Source organism: Aquarana catesbeiana, linkage group LG05 (assembly GCF_042186555.1).
Source record: "Aquarana catesbeiana isolate 2022-GZ linkage group LG05, ASM4218655v1, whole genome shotgun sequence".
NCBI lineage: Eukaryota > Metazoa > Chordata > Amphibia > Anura > Ranidae > Aquarana > Aquarana catesbeiana.
In genome coordinates this window covers 606,615,524-606,630,965 of record NC_133328.1, presented here as the reverse complement: position 1 = coordinate 606,630,965, position 15,442 = coordinate 606,615,524, and the positions used below count along the sequence as shown (strand labels likewise).

General features: G+C 44.7%; 1 protein-coding gene across 2 annotated transcripts in view; it reads left to right on the top strand.

The window, feature by feature from the left end:
- The window catches only part of DEPTOR (DEP domain containing MTOR interacting protein), a 176,268-nt gene that overhangs the window by 101,340 nt on the left and 59,486 nt on the right, over positions 1-15,442 (top strand). For both annotated transcript variants that reach the window (XR_012244563.1, XM_073632208.1), the window contains exon 5: positions 10,206-10,384. Coding sequence is in view for 1 of the 2 variants with exons in the window: in XM_073632208.1 (XP_073488309.1) it covers positions 10,206-10,384 (179 nt within the window). In the remaining variant the exon portion in view is untranslated. The remainder of the gene's footprint in view (positions 1-10,205; positions 10,385-15,442) is intronic.

Below are 15,442 nucleotides of genomic sequence, written 5' to 3'. Positions count from 1 at the left end.
CCCTCTCTCGTTCTATCTCTCCCTCTCTCGTTCTATCTCTCTCTCTCTCGTTCTATCTCTCCCTCTCACGTTCTAGCTCTCCTTCTCACGTTCTATCTCTCCCTCTCACGTTCTATCTCTCCCTCTCACGTTCTATCTCTCCCTCTCTCGTCCTCCCCCTCTCGTCCTCTCGTTCTCCCCCTCTCATCCTCTCGTTCTCCCCCTTTCGTCCTCCCCCTCTCGTCCTTTTGTTCTCCCCCTCTCGTTCTCCCCCTCCCCCTCTCGTCCTCTTGTTCACCCCCTCTCGTGCTCTCTCTTTCGTGCTCTCTCTCATTCTCTCCTGTTCTCTCCCTCTCTTGTTCTCTCTCTCCCTCTCATTCTCTCTAGTTTTCTCTCTCTCTCCTTCTCATTCTCTCTAGTTTTCTCTCTCTCTCCTTCTCATTCTCTCTAGTTTTCTCTCTCTCTCCCTCTCTCGTTCTCTCTAGTTCTCTCTCTTCCTCTCTCCTTTTCTCGTTCTCTCGTTCTATCTCTCCCTCTCTCGTTCTCTCGTTCTATCTCTCCCTCTCTCGTTCTTTCGTTCTATCTCTGCCTCTCTCGTTCTATCTCTGCCTCTCTCGTTCTCTCTCTGCCTCTCTCGTTCTCTCATTCTATCTCTGCCTCTCTCGTTCTATCTCTGCCTCTCTCGTTCTATCTCTCCCTCTCTCCCTCTCTTGTTCTTTCTCTCCCTCTCTCGTTCTTTCTCTCCCTCTCACGTTCTTTCTCTCCCTCTCACGTTCTATCTCTCCCTCTCTCATCCTCCCCCTCTCGTCCTCTCGTTCTCCCCCTCACCCCCTCTCGTACTCCCCCTCTCATCCTCTCGTTCTCCCCCTTTCCTTCTCCCCCTCTCGTCCTCCCCCTCTCGTCCTCTTGTTCTCCCCCTCTTGTTCTCCCTTCTTGTCCTCTCGTTCTTGTGCTCTCTCATGCTCTCTCTTTCGTGCTCTCTCTCGTTCTCTCTCTCTCATTCTCTCCCTCTCTTGTTCTCTCTCATTTTCTCTCTCCCTCTCATTCTCTCTAGTTTTCTCTCTCTCTCCCTCTCTCATTCCCTCTAGTTCTCTCTCTCCCTCTCTCGTTCTCTCTAGTTTCATTTCTCCCTCTCTCGTTCTCTCTCTCCCTCTCTCGTTCTCTCTAGTTCTCTCTGTCTCTCCCTCTCTAGTTCTCTCCAGTTCTCTTTCTCTCCCTCTCTCGTTCTCTCCAGTTCTCTCTCCCTCTCTCATTCTCTAGTTCTCTCTCTCCCTCTCTAGTTCTCTCTAGTTCTCTCTGTCTCTCCCTCTCTCGTTCTCTCCAGTTCTCTCTAGTTCTCTCTCTCCCTGTCTCATTCTCTCTAGTTCTCTCTCCCTCTCTCGCTCTCTACTTCTCTCTCTCGTTCTCTCTAGTTCTCTCTCTCGTTCTCTCTAGTTCTCTCTCTCGTTCTCTCTAGTTCTCTCTCTCCCTCTCTCTAGTTCTCTCTCTCTCTCCCTCTCTCATTCTCTCCAGTTCTCTCTCCCTCTCTCATTCTCTCTAGTTCTCTCTCTCGTTCTCTCTAGTTCTCTCTCTCATTCTCTCTAGTTCTCTCTCTCGTTCTCTCTAGTTCTCTCTCTCCCTCTCTCTAGTTCTCTCTCTCCCTCTCTCTAGTTCTCTCTCTCCCTCTCTTGTTCTCTCTAGTTCTCTCTGTCTCTCCCTCTCTCATTCTCTCCAGTTCTCTCTCCCCCTCTCTCTCCCTCTCTCATTCTCTCTAGTTCTCTCTCTCGTTCTCTCTAGTTCTCTCTCTCGTTCTCTCTAGTTCTCTCTCTCGTTCTCTCTAGTTCTCTCTCTCCCTCTCTCATTCTCTCCAGTTCTCTCTCCCTCTCTCATTCTCTCTAGTTCTCTCTCTCGTTCTCTCTAGTTCTCTCTCTCCCTCTCTCTAGTCCTCTCTCTCCCTCTCTCATTCGCTCTTGCTCTCTCTTCTTTGCCCAGAGCTTTACTGCTTCTGCAGATGCATAGTCTCCATCCTTTCCTATGGCCATCTATGTTTTGGCCTATTGGTGGGCAGCTTTTCCATAGGAATGAATGTAGGTTGCAGCAACACTGCCCGCGCTGTAAAAACTGAAGATACACTTCTAATGAAACCTATGTCCAGCTTGTTGCTCACAGTATTTCAACATGTTCTATTACTTGTGTATGGGGATCTGGGGGCAGTATAATAAGATGCACTTACACTCGAAGAATCTCCTTGTTGTTGCTGTTCCCTGACTTTTACTCTTGGTACGCCCCTCTGCTGACCGTGTAGTTCCCATAGACAGTACTGGGCAGACAACTGCAGAGAGGGATGCCAAGAGTGCAATGGTGCCCAGGTTTTCCTCCAATAATCCCCATATCAGGAGAATGGATGTAGGTATATTGCACCTGATTATATATGCCTCATTCTCATCTAGAATTCTGTAATTGCCTTTCTTCTTCCATTAAGACTTTATTCCAGTTCCCACTTGCTCTTTCCTTATTCTGGGTGCAGCTTGCTGGTCACAGTCAAGTTTCAGTGGCCATAGTATGAGATCGACGTATAATTCAGGAGTAATTCTACAGTGACTGTCAGATCATTTACAAATTCTCTTGGCTGATGAGACTGGTGGAGGTTGGCCAAGAATGATAGAAACTGGGACAGAGATATTACAGCTGCAGTTGCAGTTGAGTGACTACGATGGGAAAGCAATCTTACAGCCAGACTGCTAATGCTCATTCTTCAACTAATGGTGAACATTAAACCCGGTCGGATACAAAGTATTTGTTAATACAGCATGAACATTTCCAAAATCTGCTGAATTTTAGATATTCTTAGACCGCAAGGAAATAGACTAATATTATGACCAACCAACATAACCCATCGAGGCATGGACCCCACTAGAACTCTGAAGGTATGCTGTGGTATCTGGCACCAAACTACCAGTAGCAGATTCTTTAGGTCCCGTAAGTTTCGAGGTGGGGCCTCCATGGATTGGACTTGTTCTAGCACATTGCACAGATGCTCGATTGAATTGAGATCTGGAGAGTTTGGAGGCCAAGTCAACGCCTCAAACTTGTGTTCCTCAAACCGTTCTTGAATTCATCAGACCAGGCCATCTTTTTCTATTGCTCTGTTGTTTAGTTCTGATGCTTGTGTGGCCATTGTAGGTGCTTTTGGCCGTGGACACGGGTCAGCATTGGCACCCTGACCAGTCTGCAGCTATGCAGCCCTACACACAACAAACTGCGATACACTGTGTGTTCTGAAACCTTTCTATCGGAACCAGCATTAACTTTTTCAGAAATTTGAGCAGTAGTTCTTCTATTGGAACAGACTACACAGGCCAGCTTTTGCACCCAATGTACATCAATGAGCTTTAGCCGCCCATGACCCTGTTACCAGTTTGGTGGTTTTCTTTACTTTTGACCACTTTTGGTAGATCCTGACCATTACAGACCGGGAACATCCCACAAGAGCTGCAGTTTTTTTTTAGATGCTCTGACCCAGTCATCTAGCCATTACAATTTGGTCCGTGTTAAATTTGCTCAAAACCTTACGCTTGCCCATTTTTTCTGCTTTCAACACATCAACTTCAGGGACAGCATGTTCACTTGCTGCCTGATCTATCCTACCCACTTTTAGATGCCATTGTCAAGATAATCATTAATACTCACTTTACCTTTCAGTAGTCATAATGTTATGGCGGATCGGTGTACATTCCAAGTAGCTGTGCTGCCATAATTTTATCTACTTTTTGAAGCATTGGATGTGCTTGCAGTGCGTGTCACCTGCTTGGACTGGTGACCTGTCATTGCCTAGGCCCATGTCAGACCAGTGGCCTTGTCAGTGGTGGCAACTTGATAACAAGATCAATAGATTATTTATCTGTTTCTATGGTGTTGCTCTCTCAATGCGGAACTTGGTATAAGTGGGAGTTAAAAACTACAGTTATAGAGTGAATAAGTCTTGCTTGTTGATTGCTGGGTTTGCTGGGGTGCATTTTTGGGGCTTTTCCTTTTAGTTTTTCATTTGCCTTTTTCTGTCACTTTTTAAATAGCTTTTTTTTTTTTTTTCCTCTGGTTCCTTCAGCCTATCAATTAAGGGGGGTGGTTAATTGCTCACAGGTGCCTATTTAACTGGGTGTAGAACTCAGTCTGAGCGTGCTCAGTCTTTGGCTGTGGAACTTTGTGTAAGTGGGAGTTAAAAACTAGAGTTTAAAACAGGAGGTTATAACAGGGATCATAGTACCTGTGTAGTGTGAGTATCTGAGTGTTGTCTGAGTAGTGTGTGTGGATCGTTAGTACTTGTGTATTGTGTACTGTATACTTGAGTATTGCGAGTGCACGTAGGTCTGCGACTGTTCTGCGATTGCACGTAGGTCTGTGAGTACCTGTGTATTGTCTTGTTGTGTACCTGTGTATTGTCTTGAGTATTAGTGCCAGGAAGCTAGCTGTTAGGTAATTTGGACAGGGTAAAATCCCCAAATCCTCACTAAATTTAATAGGTACGATGCCCGGCGGGTGTGGAGAGGCGACTCTTTGTACATCTTGCCGCATGTATGCGTTCCTTGATCATCCGATCGAGGGTGAATACTGCTGTGCAAAATGTAAGCACATTGTTTCCCTGGAAGCCCAGGTTCTGAATCTAGGGAAGCAACTGTCAGCACTGAGAAGTCCCTCCATACTAAAGGTGAGCCAGGAATGTACACGGCAGGTGTCGGCAGGGGCCAGCACAGAGGCGGGTGGAGACAAAGAGGCGCAGGCACTAGCAAAGAGTAGATGGGTGACAGTCAGGAGGGGTAGAGGGGGAAGTGCCAGAGAGGCCGATCCAGGACTGGAGCATCCCAATAAGTACGCTCCATTGAGTGTCATTGGTGAAACCAGTCAGGGACCAGCACTGCTGGAGATGAGGGACTCTCCTAGCTGCCAGGGGAAGAACTCCTCCAGTGAGAGTGGGGGGGCAGCAAAGGGAAAGGAAAGACAGATTCTGGTGGTAGGGGACTCAATTCTTAGAAGGACAGAGAGGCCAATCTGTAACCAAGACCTGAAGCGCCGAACAGTATGTTGTCTACCGGGCGCTCGGGTTCAGCACATCACGGATCTTGTGGACAGATTACTGGGAGGGGCTGGGGAAGACCCAGCTGTCATGGTGCACGTTGGCACCAATGACAAAGTCAGAGGCAGATGGAGTGTCCTAAAGAAAGATTTTAGGGACTTAGGTGCTAAATTGAGGAAAAGGACCTCCAAGGTAGTATTCTCAGGAATACTACCGGTACATCGAGCCACACCAGAAAGGCAGAGGGAGATTAGGGAAGTAAACAAGTGGCTGAAGAGCTGGTGTAGTAAGGAGGGGTTTGGATTCCTGGAGGACTGGGCCGACTTCTCAGTCGGTAACCGGTACTATAGAAGGGACGGACTGCACCTAAATGAGGAGGGTGCAGATCTGCTGGGAATGAAGATGGCCAAAAAGTTAGAGGGGTTTTTAAACTAGGCGATGGGGGGGAGGGTCCAGAGACAGTGATAGCCAGCGCGGATGATATTCCACAGGGTAGTGTTGGGGGCATTAGTGGTAGGTTAACCAAAGCACAAAAACACAAGGTGAGTATAGTAGCAAGTCCTAGTTGCAATTTTGAAACACCCAATATGAGGACAATATGCGACCGGTCTAAACTATGTGGCATGTTCACCAATGCCAGGAGCATGGCAGACAAGATGGGTGAACTAGAGATACTGTTGTACAAGGAGGATTTGGATTTTGTGGGAATTTCAGAGACCTGGTTCAACAGCTCTCATGATTGGCTGGCAAACATTCAAGGGTATACCCTATACCGCAAGGATAGAGAGGGTAAAAAGGGGGAGGGGTATGCCTATATATCAAGAATAATGTACAAGCGAATGTGAGAGATGACATCACTGAGGGAGCTAGAGAGGAGGTGGAATCCTTATGGGTAGAGCTCCAAAGGGATGAAGCTAAGGGGAAAATAATACTGGGAGTATGCTATAGGCCCCCTAACCTGAAGGAGGAAGTGGAGACGGATCTCCTATCACAAATTGGATTAGCAGCAAGGATGGGAAGTGTTATCATAATGGGGGATTTTAATTATCCAGACATAGACTGGGCGGAGGGAACCGCGCATTCATTTAAGGCTCGCCAGTTCCTTAATGTCTTGCAGGACAATTTTATGGGTCAGATGGTAGACGCACCAACTAGAAATAAAACATTACTGGATCTACTGATTACCAACAATACAGACCTGATCACAGATGTGGAAATATGGGGCAATTTAGGTAACAGCGATCACAGGTCAATTAGTTTCAGTATAAATCACACAAATAGGAAACATAAAGGGAATACAAAGACACTGAATTTCAAAAGAGCCAACTTCCCTAAACTACAAACCTTGCTAAAAGGCATAAATTGGGATAAAATATTAGGAACAAAGAATACGGAAGAGAGATGGGTTTGCTTTAAGAGCATATTAAATAAGGGCATTAGCCAATGTATCCCATTGGGTAATAAATTTAAAAGAGCGAACAAAAATCCTGGATGGCTTAACTCCAATGTAAAAATGCATATAAAAGCAAAGGAGAAGGCCTTCAAAAAATACAAGGTTGAGGGATCATCCTCAGCATTCAGACTTTATAAAGAATGCAATAAGAAATGTAAGGGTGCAATTAGGACGGCTAAGATAGAACATGAAAGACACATAGCGGAGGAGAGCAAAAAAAATCCCAAGAAATTCTTTAAGTATGTAAACAGTAAAAAAGGGAGGACAGACCATATTGGCCCCATAAAGAATGAGGAAGGACATCTGGTTACAAAGGATGGGGAGATGGCAAAGGTATTGAATTTATTCTTCTCCTCAGTCTTCACGAGTGAATCGGGGGGCTTCAGTAACCAGAACTGCAGTGTTTATCCTCATGACACAACACAGGAAGCACCTCCATGGTTAACAGAGGACGGAATTAAAATTAGACTTGAGAAACTTAACATTAATAAATCACCGGGACCAGATGGCTTGCATCCGAGGGTACTTAGGGAACTCAGTCAGGTGATTGCCAGACCGTTGTTCCTAATTTTTACAGGCAGTCTATTGACTGGAATGGTACCAGCTGATTGGAGAAAAGCCAATGTAGCACCAATATTTAAAAAGGGCCCAAAAAACATCCCTGGGAATTACAGACCAGTTAGCCTAACATCAATAGTATGTAAAATCTTGGAGGGGATGATAAGGGACTATATACAAGATTTTAGTAATAAGAACGATATCATTAGCAGTAATCAGCATGGATTCATGAAGAATCCTTCTTGCCAAACCAATCTATTAACCTTCTATGAGGAGGTGAGTTGCCATCTAGATAAAGGAAGGCCCGTAGACGTGGTGTATCTGGATTTTGCAAAAGCATTTGACACAGTTCCCCATAAACGTTTACTGTACAAAATAGGGTCCGTTGGCATGGACCATAGGGTGAGTACCTGGATTGAAAACTGGCTACAAGGGCGTGTTCAGAGGGTGGTGATAAATGGGGAGTACTCAGAATGGTCAGGGGTGGGTAGTGGGGTTCCCCAGGGTTCTGTGCTGGGACCAATCCTATTTAATTTGTTTATAAACGATCTGGAGGATGGGATAAACAGTTCAATCTCTGTATTTGCAGACGATACTAAGCTAAGCAGGGCAATAACTTCCCCGCAGGATGTGGAAACCTTGCAAAAAGACCTGAACAAATTAATGGGGTGGGCGACTACATGGCAAATGAGGTTCAATGTAGAAAAATGTAAAATAATGCATTTGGGTGGCAAAAATATGAATGCAATCTATACACTGGGGGGAGAACCTCTGGGGGAATCTAGGATGGAAAAGGACCTGGGGGTCCTAGTAGATGATAGGCTCAGCAATGGCATGCAATGCCAAGCTGCTGCTAATAAGGCAAACAGAATATTGGCATGTATTAAAAGGGGGATCAACTCCAGAGATAAAACGATAATTCTCCCGCTCTACAAGACTCTGGTCCGGCCGCACCTGGAGTATGCTGTCCAGTTCTGGGCACCAGTCCTCAGGAAGGATGTACTGGAAATGGAGCGAGTACAAAGAAGGGCAACAAAGCTAATAAAGGGTCTGGAGGATCTTAGTTATGAGGAAAGGTTGCGAGCGTTTAACTTATTCTCTCTGGAGAAGAGACGCTTGAGAGGGGATATGATTTCAATTTACAAATACTGTACTGGTGACCCCACAATAGGGATAAAACTTTTTCGCAGAAGAGAGTTTAATAAGACTCAGGGCCACTCATTACAATTAGAAGAAAAGAGGTTTAACCTTAAACTACGTAGAGGGTTCTTTACTGTAAGAACGGTAAGGATGTGGAATTCCCTTCCACAGGCGGTGGTCTCAGCGGGGAGCATTGATAGCTTCAAGAAACTATTAGATAATCACCTGAATGACCGCAACATACAGGGATATGTAAGGTAATACTGACACATAATCACACACACATAGGTTGGACTTGATGGACGTGTGTCTTTTTTCAACTTCACCTACTATGTAACTATGTAATGCCTGAAACACTGCAGAATCTCATTCGCTGGCAAGGGAGCAGTGGTAGAGTGATGCCTTACTGCCATAAAAGCAGCTAGGTAGTTTCTTTGCCTTCCTAATGAACTATCACCCTAATGGGCCTTACACTCTTTATATATACTATATACTGGGCACTGAATAGACTGATGGACCTAGTAAGTGGCCTAGGGGGCCAAGACAATTTCTGTTTTGAAGCTTCTTATGCAGGTATCATTCTTTGACAATTTCCCATTTTAGGTTGGGAGAACTCCACAAGTTGGTGTTCTTGACTTCCTTCTGAAAATGCTAGTTGTCTGACTGCCATGATGGTCCTTAGCTTTTAGTAACTTGAGTTGTAGGTTTGGCTCACCCCCTTGGTCTTGTTCAGTTGTGAGGTGTGAGCGTTCCAAACTATGTCCAGAAATGGTTAAGTGTACCATGCCTGGGACCACTTGGAAGAGGTGGTCTCTGGCACAGATTACCTATGACCCAGTGCAGTTCGATTCAATGTAGGTGCAGTAGGGATCAGAACAGACGCAGGGATCACTGTGGTCTGGTTGGCAGAGATGGTGCTGAATGTGTGCCCAGGAGAATTTTACTTATAGCCCACTGTGAGCGCAGACAAGCAGGGGAGGGAGGACAATCAAACTTTGACATGGTTCAGTCCATCCATGCCAAGTATGAGTGAGAAGGGGTTAAATCTTTCTTTGCGCTTTCCCGGACATTTTCTGGGCTCCTTCCTCCACCCTGTGCTATATATATAAAAGGGGGGATGGCTCTGCTCATGGGCTGGCAGCCTGCATGGGAAGAAGGGGGAGGTCAAGCCAAAGGATGTAACCACCAGCAATCCTTGAGCACACTGATGGGAACCACCTAACCAGGACTCTACCAAGCATGGACTTCCACCTTGGGGAAGGTATGCACCAGGTAGCCTGGACTTAATTCGTTAGGGAGAAACTATGTTCTCACGTTGTTGGATTGTATTGCTGAAAAAGTTCCAGTAAAGTTTTTCACCTGTTTTCAGCCTGGTCTGAAGTTATTCAAAGGGGTGAATAAAGGTACATGGCGTATTAGAGGAACAGGGCCTATAAAGCACATATAGGGTGAAGTGTAAAAATGGAAGGCCACCACAAAGGATTATCTCAGCAAAGGAGCTGGCGGGAAGTATATAGTTTCTATGGGTAACCATGAACTGATGGGAATGTAATAGCAGCCAGACAGCAAAGAATGGTACCAAGCATGGGTGACAAGTACTAGCAAGGGGCATTGATGTCCTGGCTCCCTTCCTAGCGGTCTGTTCCCCAAAAGCAATCGGGACCGAAACCACAATACAGATACCCCATGGACCTAGCCGTTGGTATTGGAGAGCTGAAGAAATTATCAAGTGCATGCAAGAGGTCCATGCTTGGTTCAGAGTGGGACCTCATTCTGTCACTGGGAGTGAGGTGGCAGAGGTGGGTATTAGTGACTGCGTACGTGCGGAGGATACCCCCACGTGTGGGGTGAACGGGCCCTGTCCTCACACAGATGAACTGTAATAAACCTTTATACTTTTTTGTTCTTTTAGTGAGATGTGGGGGTCTAAGTTGTTGCACAGACATATAAGAAGTTTTATTCAATAGTTTGGCCTTTGCCGAAACCAATGAGGAATGTAACATGCTGCTGTTTGTGTTATGACAGGGTGATGAACTCGGACTACCCTCTTCTACAAGCCAGAGAAGAGGATGGAGTCAAATACGAGCGCGCCTTTGTGGCTTCAGAGATGATTACTTGGTTTATCCAAGAACAAGAGTCCAAGACTAGGGGTGATGGGGAGCAGCTGGGTCGCCGTCTTCTGGAACACGCCATAATACAGCACGGTAAGCGTTGTGGTTGGATCATCTCATTGCTTTTTTCTTGGGCTCTTCAATGGTTGCATAGCTGCGAATGGCTTTCTGTGGTCACTCTATTGCCACTGTTGAGAGTTTTGCAAAACTCTTGTTGGTTCAAGTTAGAACAGTTTTGTACCTTAGACTAAAATGTGCAATTATTGAATAAAGGGTCTGTGTTGACCAGCTTTAGTTTTGTTTCAGTGGAATTAGTTTGAGACACTTCTGCGATCATTCAGAATTCATTGACAGGTGCATTTGATCTGCAGTTGACCTTTTTCTTACCTGCATTTGACTTGCTTCAAGCAGCTTTTCCACCCCTATAGAAATGTAAAGGGGTGCAGAACCGATTAGAAGCAAACAAAAGTCCATCAAAGCCCAAATTCTGCGAGTCTAAGGCAGGCCATACATTAGGCAATTTTCTTTCCTTCCATCATGGGTGGAAAGAAAAGAAAATGGCTAGATTCCCCTATCAACCTAGCCAGGGGTTGTTTTACTAAAGGCAAATAGACTGTGCACTTTGCAAAGTGCAGTTGCTCCAGGACTTGGTAAATGAGGAAAGCTTCACTTTGAAAAAAATGCCCAGTCACATGCAAGGAAGATAAAAAAAACAAAAAAAAACATTTTTGCTTGCGCATGATTGAATTATGGAAGTCAGCAGAGCTTCCCCTCATTTACTAATCCCTGGAGCAAATGCACTTGCAAAGTGCACAGTCTATTTGCCTTTAGTAAATCAACCCCATAGTGTTATTGAGGGAAATCCTCCCACAGCGCTATTGTGTTGTGCTGGTAGGAAGCCTTCCCAACGATCAGTGTTGCCAGCTATAGCCAATGGCACTAATTATTCAGGAGAAACCCAACAGGCTAGTTGTACACAAGTCGATCGATAGACCGATTTGTGTACAACCAGGATGCCCATACATAGATCAAAATTCGTACGTTCCCTGCTGAACTGGGCTAAATTTCAATCCATCAATCCATGTATGGGCGGCTCAAGGCTGTTTACACGAGCCTCAAAACCAGGCGTTTCATCTGTGTTATTGAAGCCTGACTAACGCTTGTCAATGCTCCGTGGCAATTATGTCCATTGCAGTAGACAGTGTTGTTCACACGTTCCGGTTTGCATTTTTTCGCTGTAATTTGACATAGAGCTTTCGACTGGCTTTGCGTGCTCTTTCAAACGGGCAGCCAGGGGGGTGGTAAAATGGGTGGCTGAGCTGCGATTTTACTGCCTCCTGGCTGCCAATCAGAACTGTCCCAATACAGCTGGATGGGGCTGTACAGATGCCACATGGTTGTGATGCTTTGCATTTTTAACATGGGGGAGCAGAGTTTGACCAGCGGTACCGACTGTAAAACTCGCATAGGGCTGCGTTGCAAATTCATTAATGCCCCAATGGCTTTTTACAGCATGCTTGAGATACGGTCAGAAAGAGTTAATAACCGAGATGATACTGCAGCACACAGATGAGGTGCCTGGAAAGTGTTATGTAATGCAAATGCTTCAAAAACGCATCAATAGCGCGTCTTACATGATATGTGCGTTAATGGATGTCCGCGGTATTTAAAAATTTCAGAGCGCGTCTAAACGAGCCCTAACAACTGCGTTAAAAGCTGTTTGTGAATATATTCGCTGGCAACTCCTGCGTCAAAACCAATTGGCTGGTTTAGAAGCCAACGTCTAACAAAGTATTCCCTTCCATCTTATGTGTGTCTGGTTTATACCAAGTGCTGACGTTGGTTGACACGGCTGTAAAAGTGTGACGTGGAAAGACATAATGATTGTCTCCTGCAAGGGATTCTTTCCTTCTAATCCTCCATAAACCTGACGTGTCTGCTTTGTAGCAAAACCTGATTTGTTTTCTTTTGTGCTAAGCTTACTTTTTCATGCAGTCTCTGATGACTTTCCTATTCTTTGCATGAGATTGTTCCCTTCCTTATGCATGCATTGCAGGGATTAAGGTCAGCATTATATTGACTGTTTCATGACTGTAAACCTTTGTTAGTCACCTATACTCTGCATAGCTAAGAGTACCTGTCTGTTAGCTTGTAGTCTGGATGTATCAAAAACTGGTGCCACTGTATGACTGTGATGAGAATATGGTTTGATGCAATTGCTGCAATCCCCCCCCCCCCCTTTTTTTTTTTTTAAATTTAAAAGTCAGCAGCTACAAATACTGCAGCTGCTGACTTTTAAAATATGGACACTTACCTGTCCAGGGCGCCCGCGATGTCAGCACCCCGAAGCCGATCTGTCGCTCGGCTCTCGGGTGCTGCCGCCGCCATCTTCGGTAAGGGAATCAGGAAGTGAAGCCTTGCGGCTTCACTTCCTGCTTCCCTACTGCGCATGCGCGACTTGCCACCGGTCCCTGCTGTCTCCTGGGACCCGTGTGTCTCTCAGAAGACAGCGGGGGGCGGGAAGGTGGCGCGGGTATCTATGCCCGGAAGTGGGAGCAAAATACATGTATTAGACAGGTCTCTGCTCCCCCCTCTCCCCTGAAAGGTGCCAAATGTGACACCGGAGGGGGGGAGGAATCCGAAAAACGGAAGTTGAATTTTTGTGTGGAACTCCGCTTTAACCTTCTAGTTATACAGTGGTTCTGGTTTGTGTTTGAAGAGTCCCATAGTTCTCAACTGTCCCTGATTTGGAGCAATGTCCCTCTGTCCCTCATTCCTCCTCATTTGTCCCTCATTTTGATCTGATCTATATATTTTGTATATAAATTGCACTTTTTATCTATCAAAAAGTGTTTCCCAGTGCTAACTAAACCTTTCATCTGATTTCTAAATTGCTGCATTTGTAAATTCCAAAAGCCAATATGAAGCAATAGTAGTGGTAAAAAAAGCACTTGTGGGTTTAACCAATCTTATTTTTTTTTTTGTACAATTCTAGTTTAAACGATTGCCGACCAGCCGCCGTCATTATACGGCGGCAGGTCGGCACGATCCCGCTAGCCATCGTAGCTATACGTCGGCTCCTTTAAGCGGGATAGCAGGTGCGCGCGCTGCACTGCGGGGGTGCCGATGCTCGCGGCCTATGGTTGCGATGACCGCCAGCCACGAGCGATTGTGGGCACGAGAGGCAGAACAGGGACGTGTGTGTGTAAACACACAAATCCCTGTTCTGAGAGGTGTGACAGATCGTGAGTTCCTAATAGCTAGGAATCACGATCTGTCATCCCCTCTAGTCAGTCCCCTCCCCCTACAGTTAGAACAAACAGTCAGGGAACACAGTTAACCCCTTCCCTGCCAGTGACATTTATACAGTAATCAGTGCATTTAATAGCACTGATCGCGGTATAGTTGTTAATCGTCCCAAAAATGTGTCGAAAGTGTCCGATGTGTCCGCCATAATGTCGCAGTCATGATAAAAATCGCAGATCGCCGCCATTACTAGTAAAAAAAAAGAAAAAAAGAATGCCATAAATCTATCCCCTATTTTGTAGACACTATAACTTTTGCGCAAACCAATCAATATTTGCTTATTGCGATTTTTATTACCAAAAATATGTAGAAGAATACATATTGGCCTAAACTGAGAAAAAAATTAGCTTTTTTAAAAAAACTTGGGGATATTTATTATAGCAAAAAGTACAAAATATTGTGTTTGTTTTCTTAAAAAAATTATTGCTCTTTTTTTGTTTATAGCGCAAAAAATAAAAACCACAGAGATGATTAAATACCACCAAAAGAAAGCTCTATTTGTGGGAAAAAAAGGACGTCAATTTTGTTTGGGTACAGCGTCGCGCGACCGCAAAAAATGCTCTGGTCATTGAGCAGCCAAATCTTCCGGGGTTGAAGTGGTTAAGGGGGCATGGCAAGGGGTGTGTCCTATGCCTGCATATTTTTGCTGATAGGTGCCCCTCATTCCCATCTCAAAAAGTTGGGAGGTGTGGAGTCCCTGTCATTTAGAGGATCATTTTCGTCACAGCTGCGAATGCTACTTGTACACCAACCTTTTAGGCTGCCTTTGCAACTTAAAGCAGAATTAAAGTTGACAATACTTACCTCTCCTTCAACAGTCTGAGCAGGGACATGCAGTCAGGGGAGGCAGGTGAAGCTGTTTTTATGGTATTAATATCGATATTCTGTAAATTATATTAATAAGGAAAGTTCAAGAAAATCCGTTCAGTTCTCGTGTAAAAACTCAAAAATTGATTTTATAATAAAATAGCAAAATATTACAAGAACAATATCAAAATGTAGAATGTAAAAATATCAATAAAGTATTATATTCTTAACCTCCCTGGCGGTATGATTATTTTGGATTTTAGGTGCTGAAAGCGGTACAATTATTTTGCATGGAAATTTGGCGTTTTATATTGTAGGCCTGTAATTCTTAACAATAACACACATAAATCTGTCCAAACAAGAGTCTAGTAGATATCCGGGGTATGATGAAGTTTGAAACATAAATTATAATATAATAAATAAATATAAATAATTTAAAAAAATAATAATATAATAAATTTCCCCACGATTCACTATCGCTCAATTCTGCAAGTGTTCTAATTTACTATCGCTGTTTTCTAGCTGGTCTAAAACCACTTTTGACGTAAAGGGACACTTTTTGGTTGCTATGGACAATCTCCAGTTTCCAGGCAGAAAGAACAGTATACCCTGTTTCCTCGAAAATAAGACAGTGTCTTATATTAATTTTGGCTCCCAAAGATGCGCTAGGTCTTATTTTCAGGGGATGTCTTATTTTTCAATGAAGAAGAATACCAGCACTGTTTACCAGTATTAAATTACTAAATAAGACCCTTCAGCAGAAAAGCAGTCACCCCCTAAAGTGACACACTGAATCAGAGGGGGGGATTGAAATGGGGGGATCACTTAAAATGACACAGGGGGGATCAGAGGGGGGAATCATTAAAAATGGCAAAGGAGGATAAGAGGGGGGATTACCATTTTAGTACCTCCTGTGCCATTTTGATTCCCCCCCCTTCTGATCCTCCTGTGCCAATTTGATCCCCCCCTCAAATCCACCATGTGTCATTTTAAGTCCCCCTCCCCCCACCCCTGTGCCAGTGGACAGTTTAGTCTCTC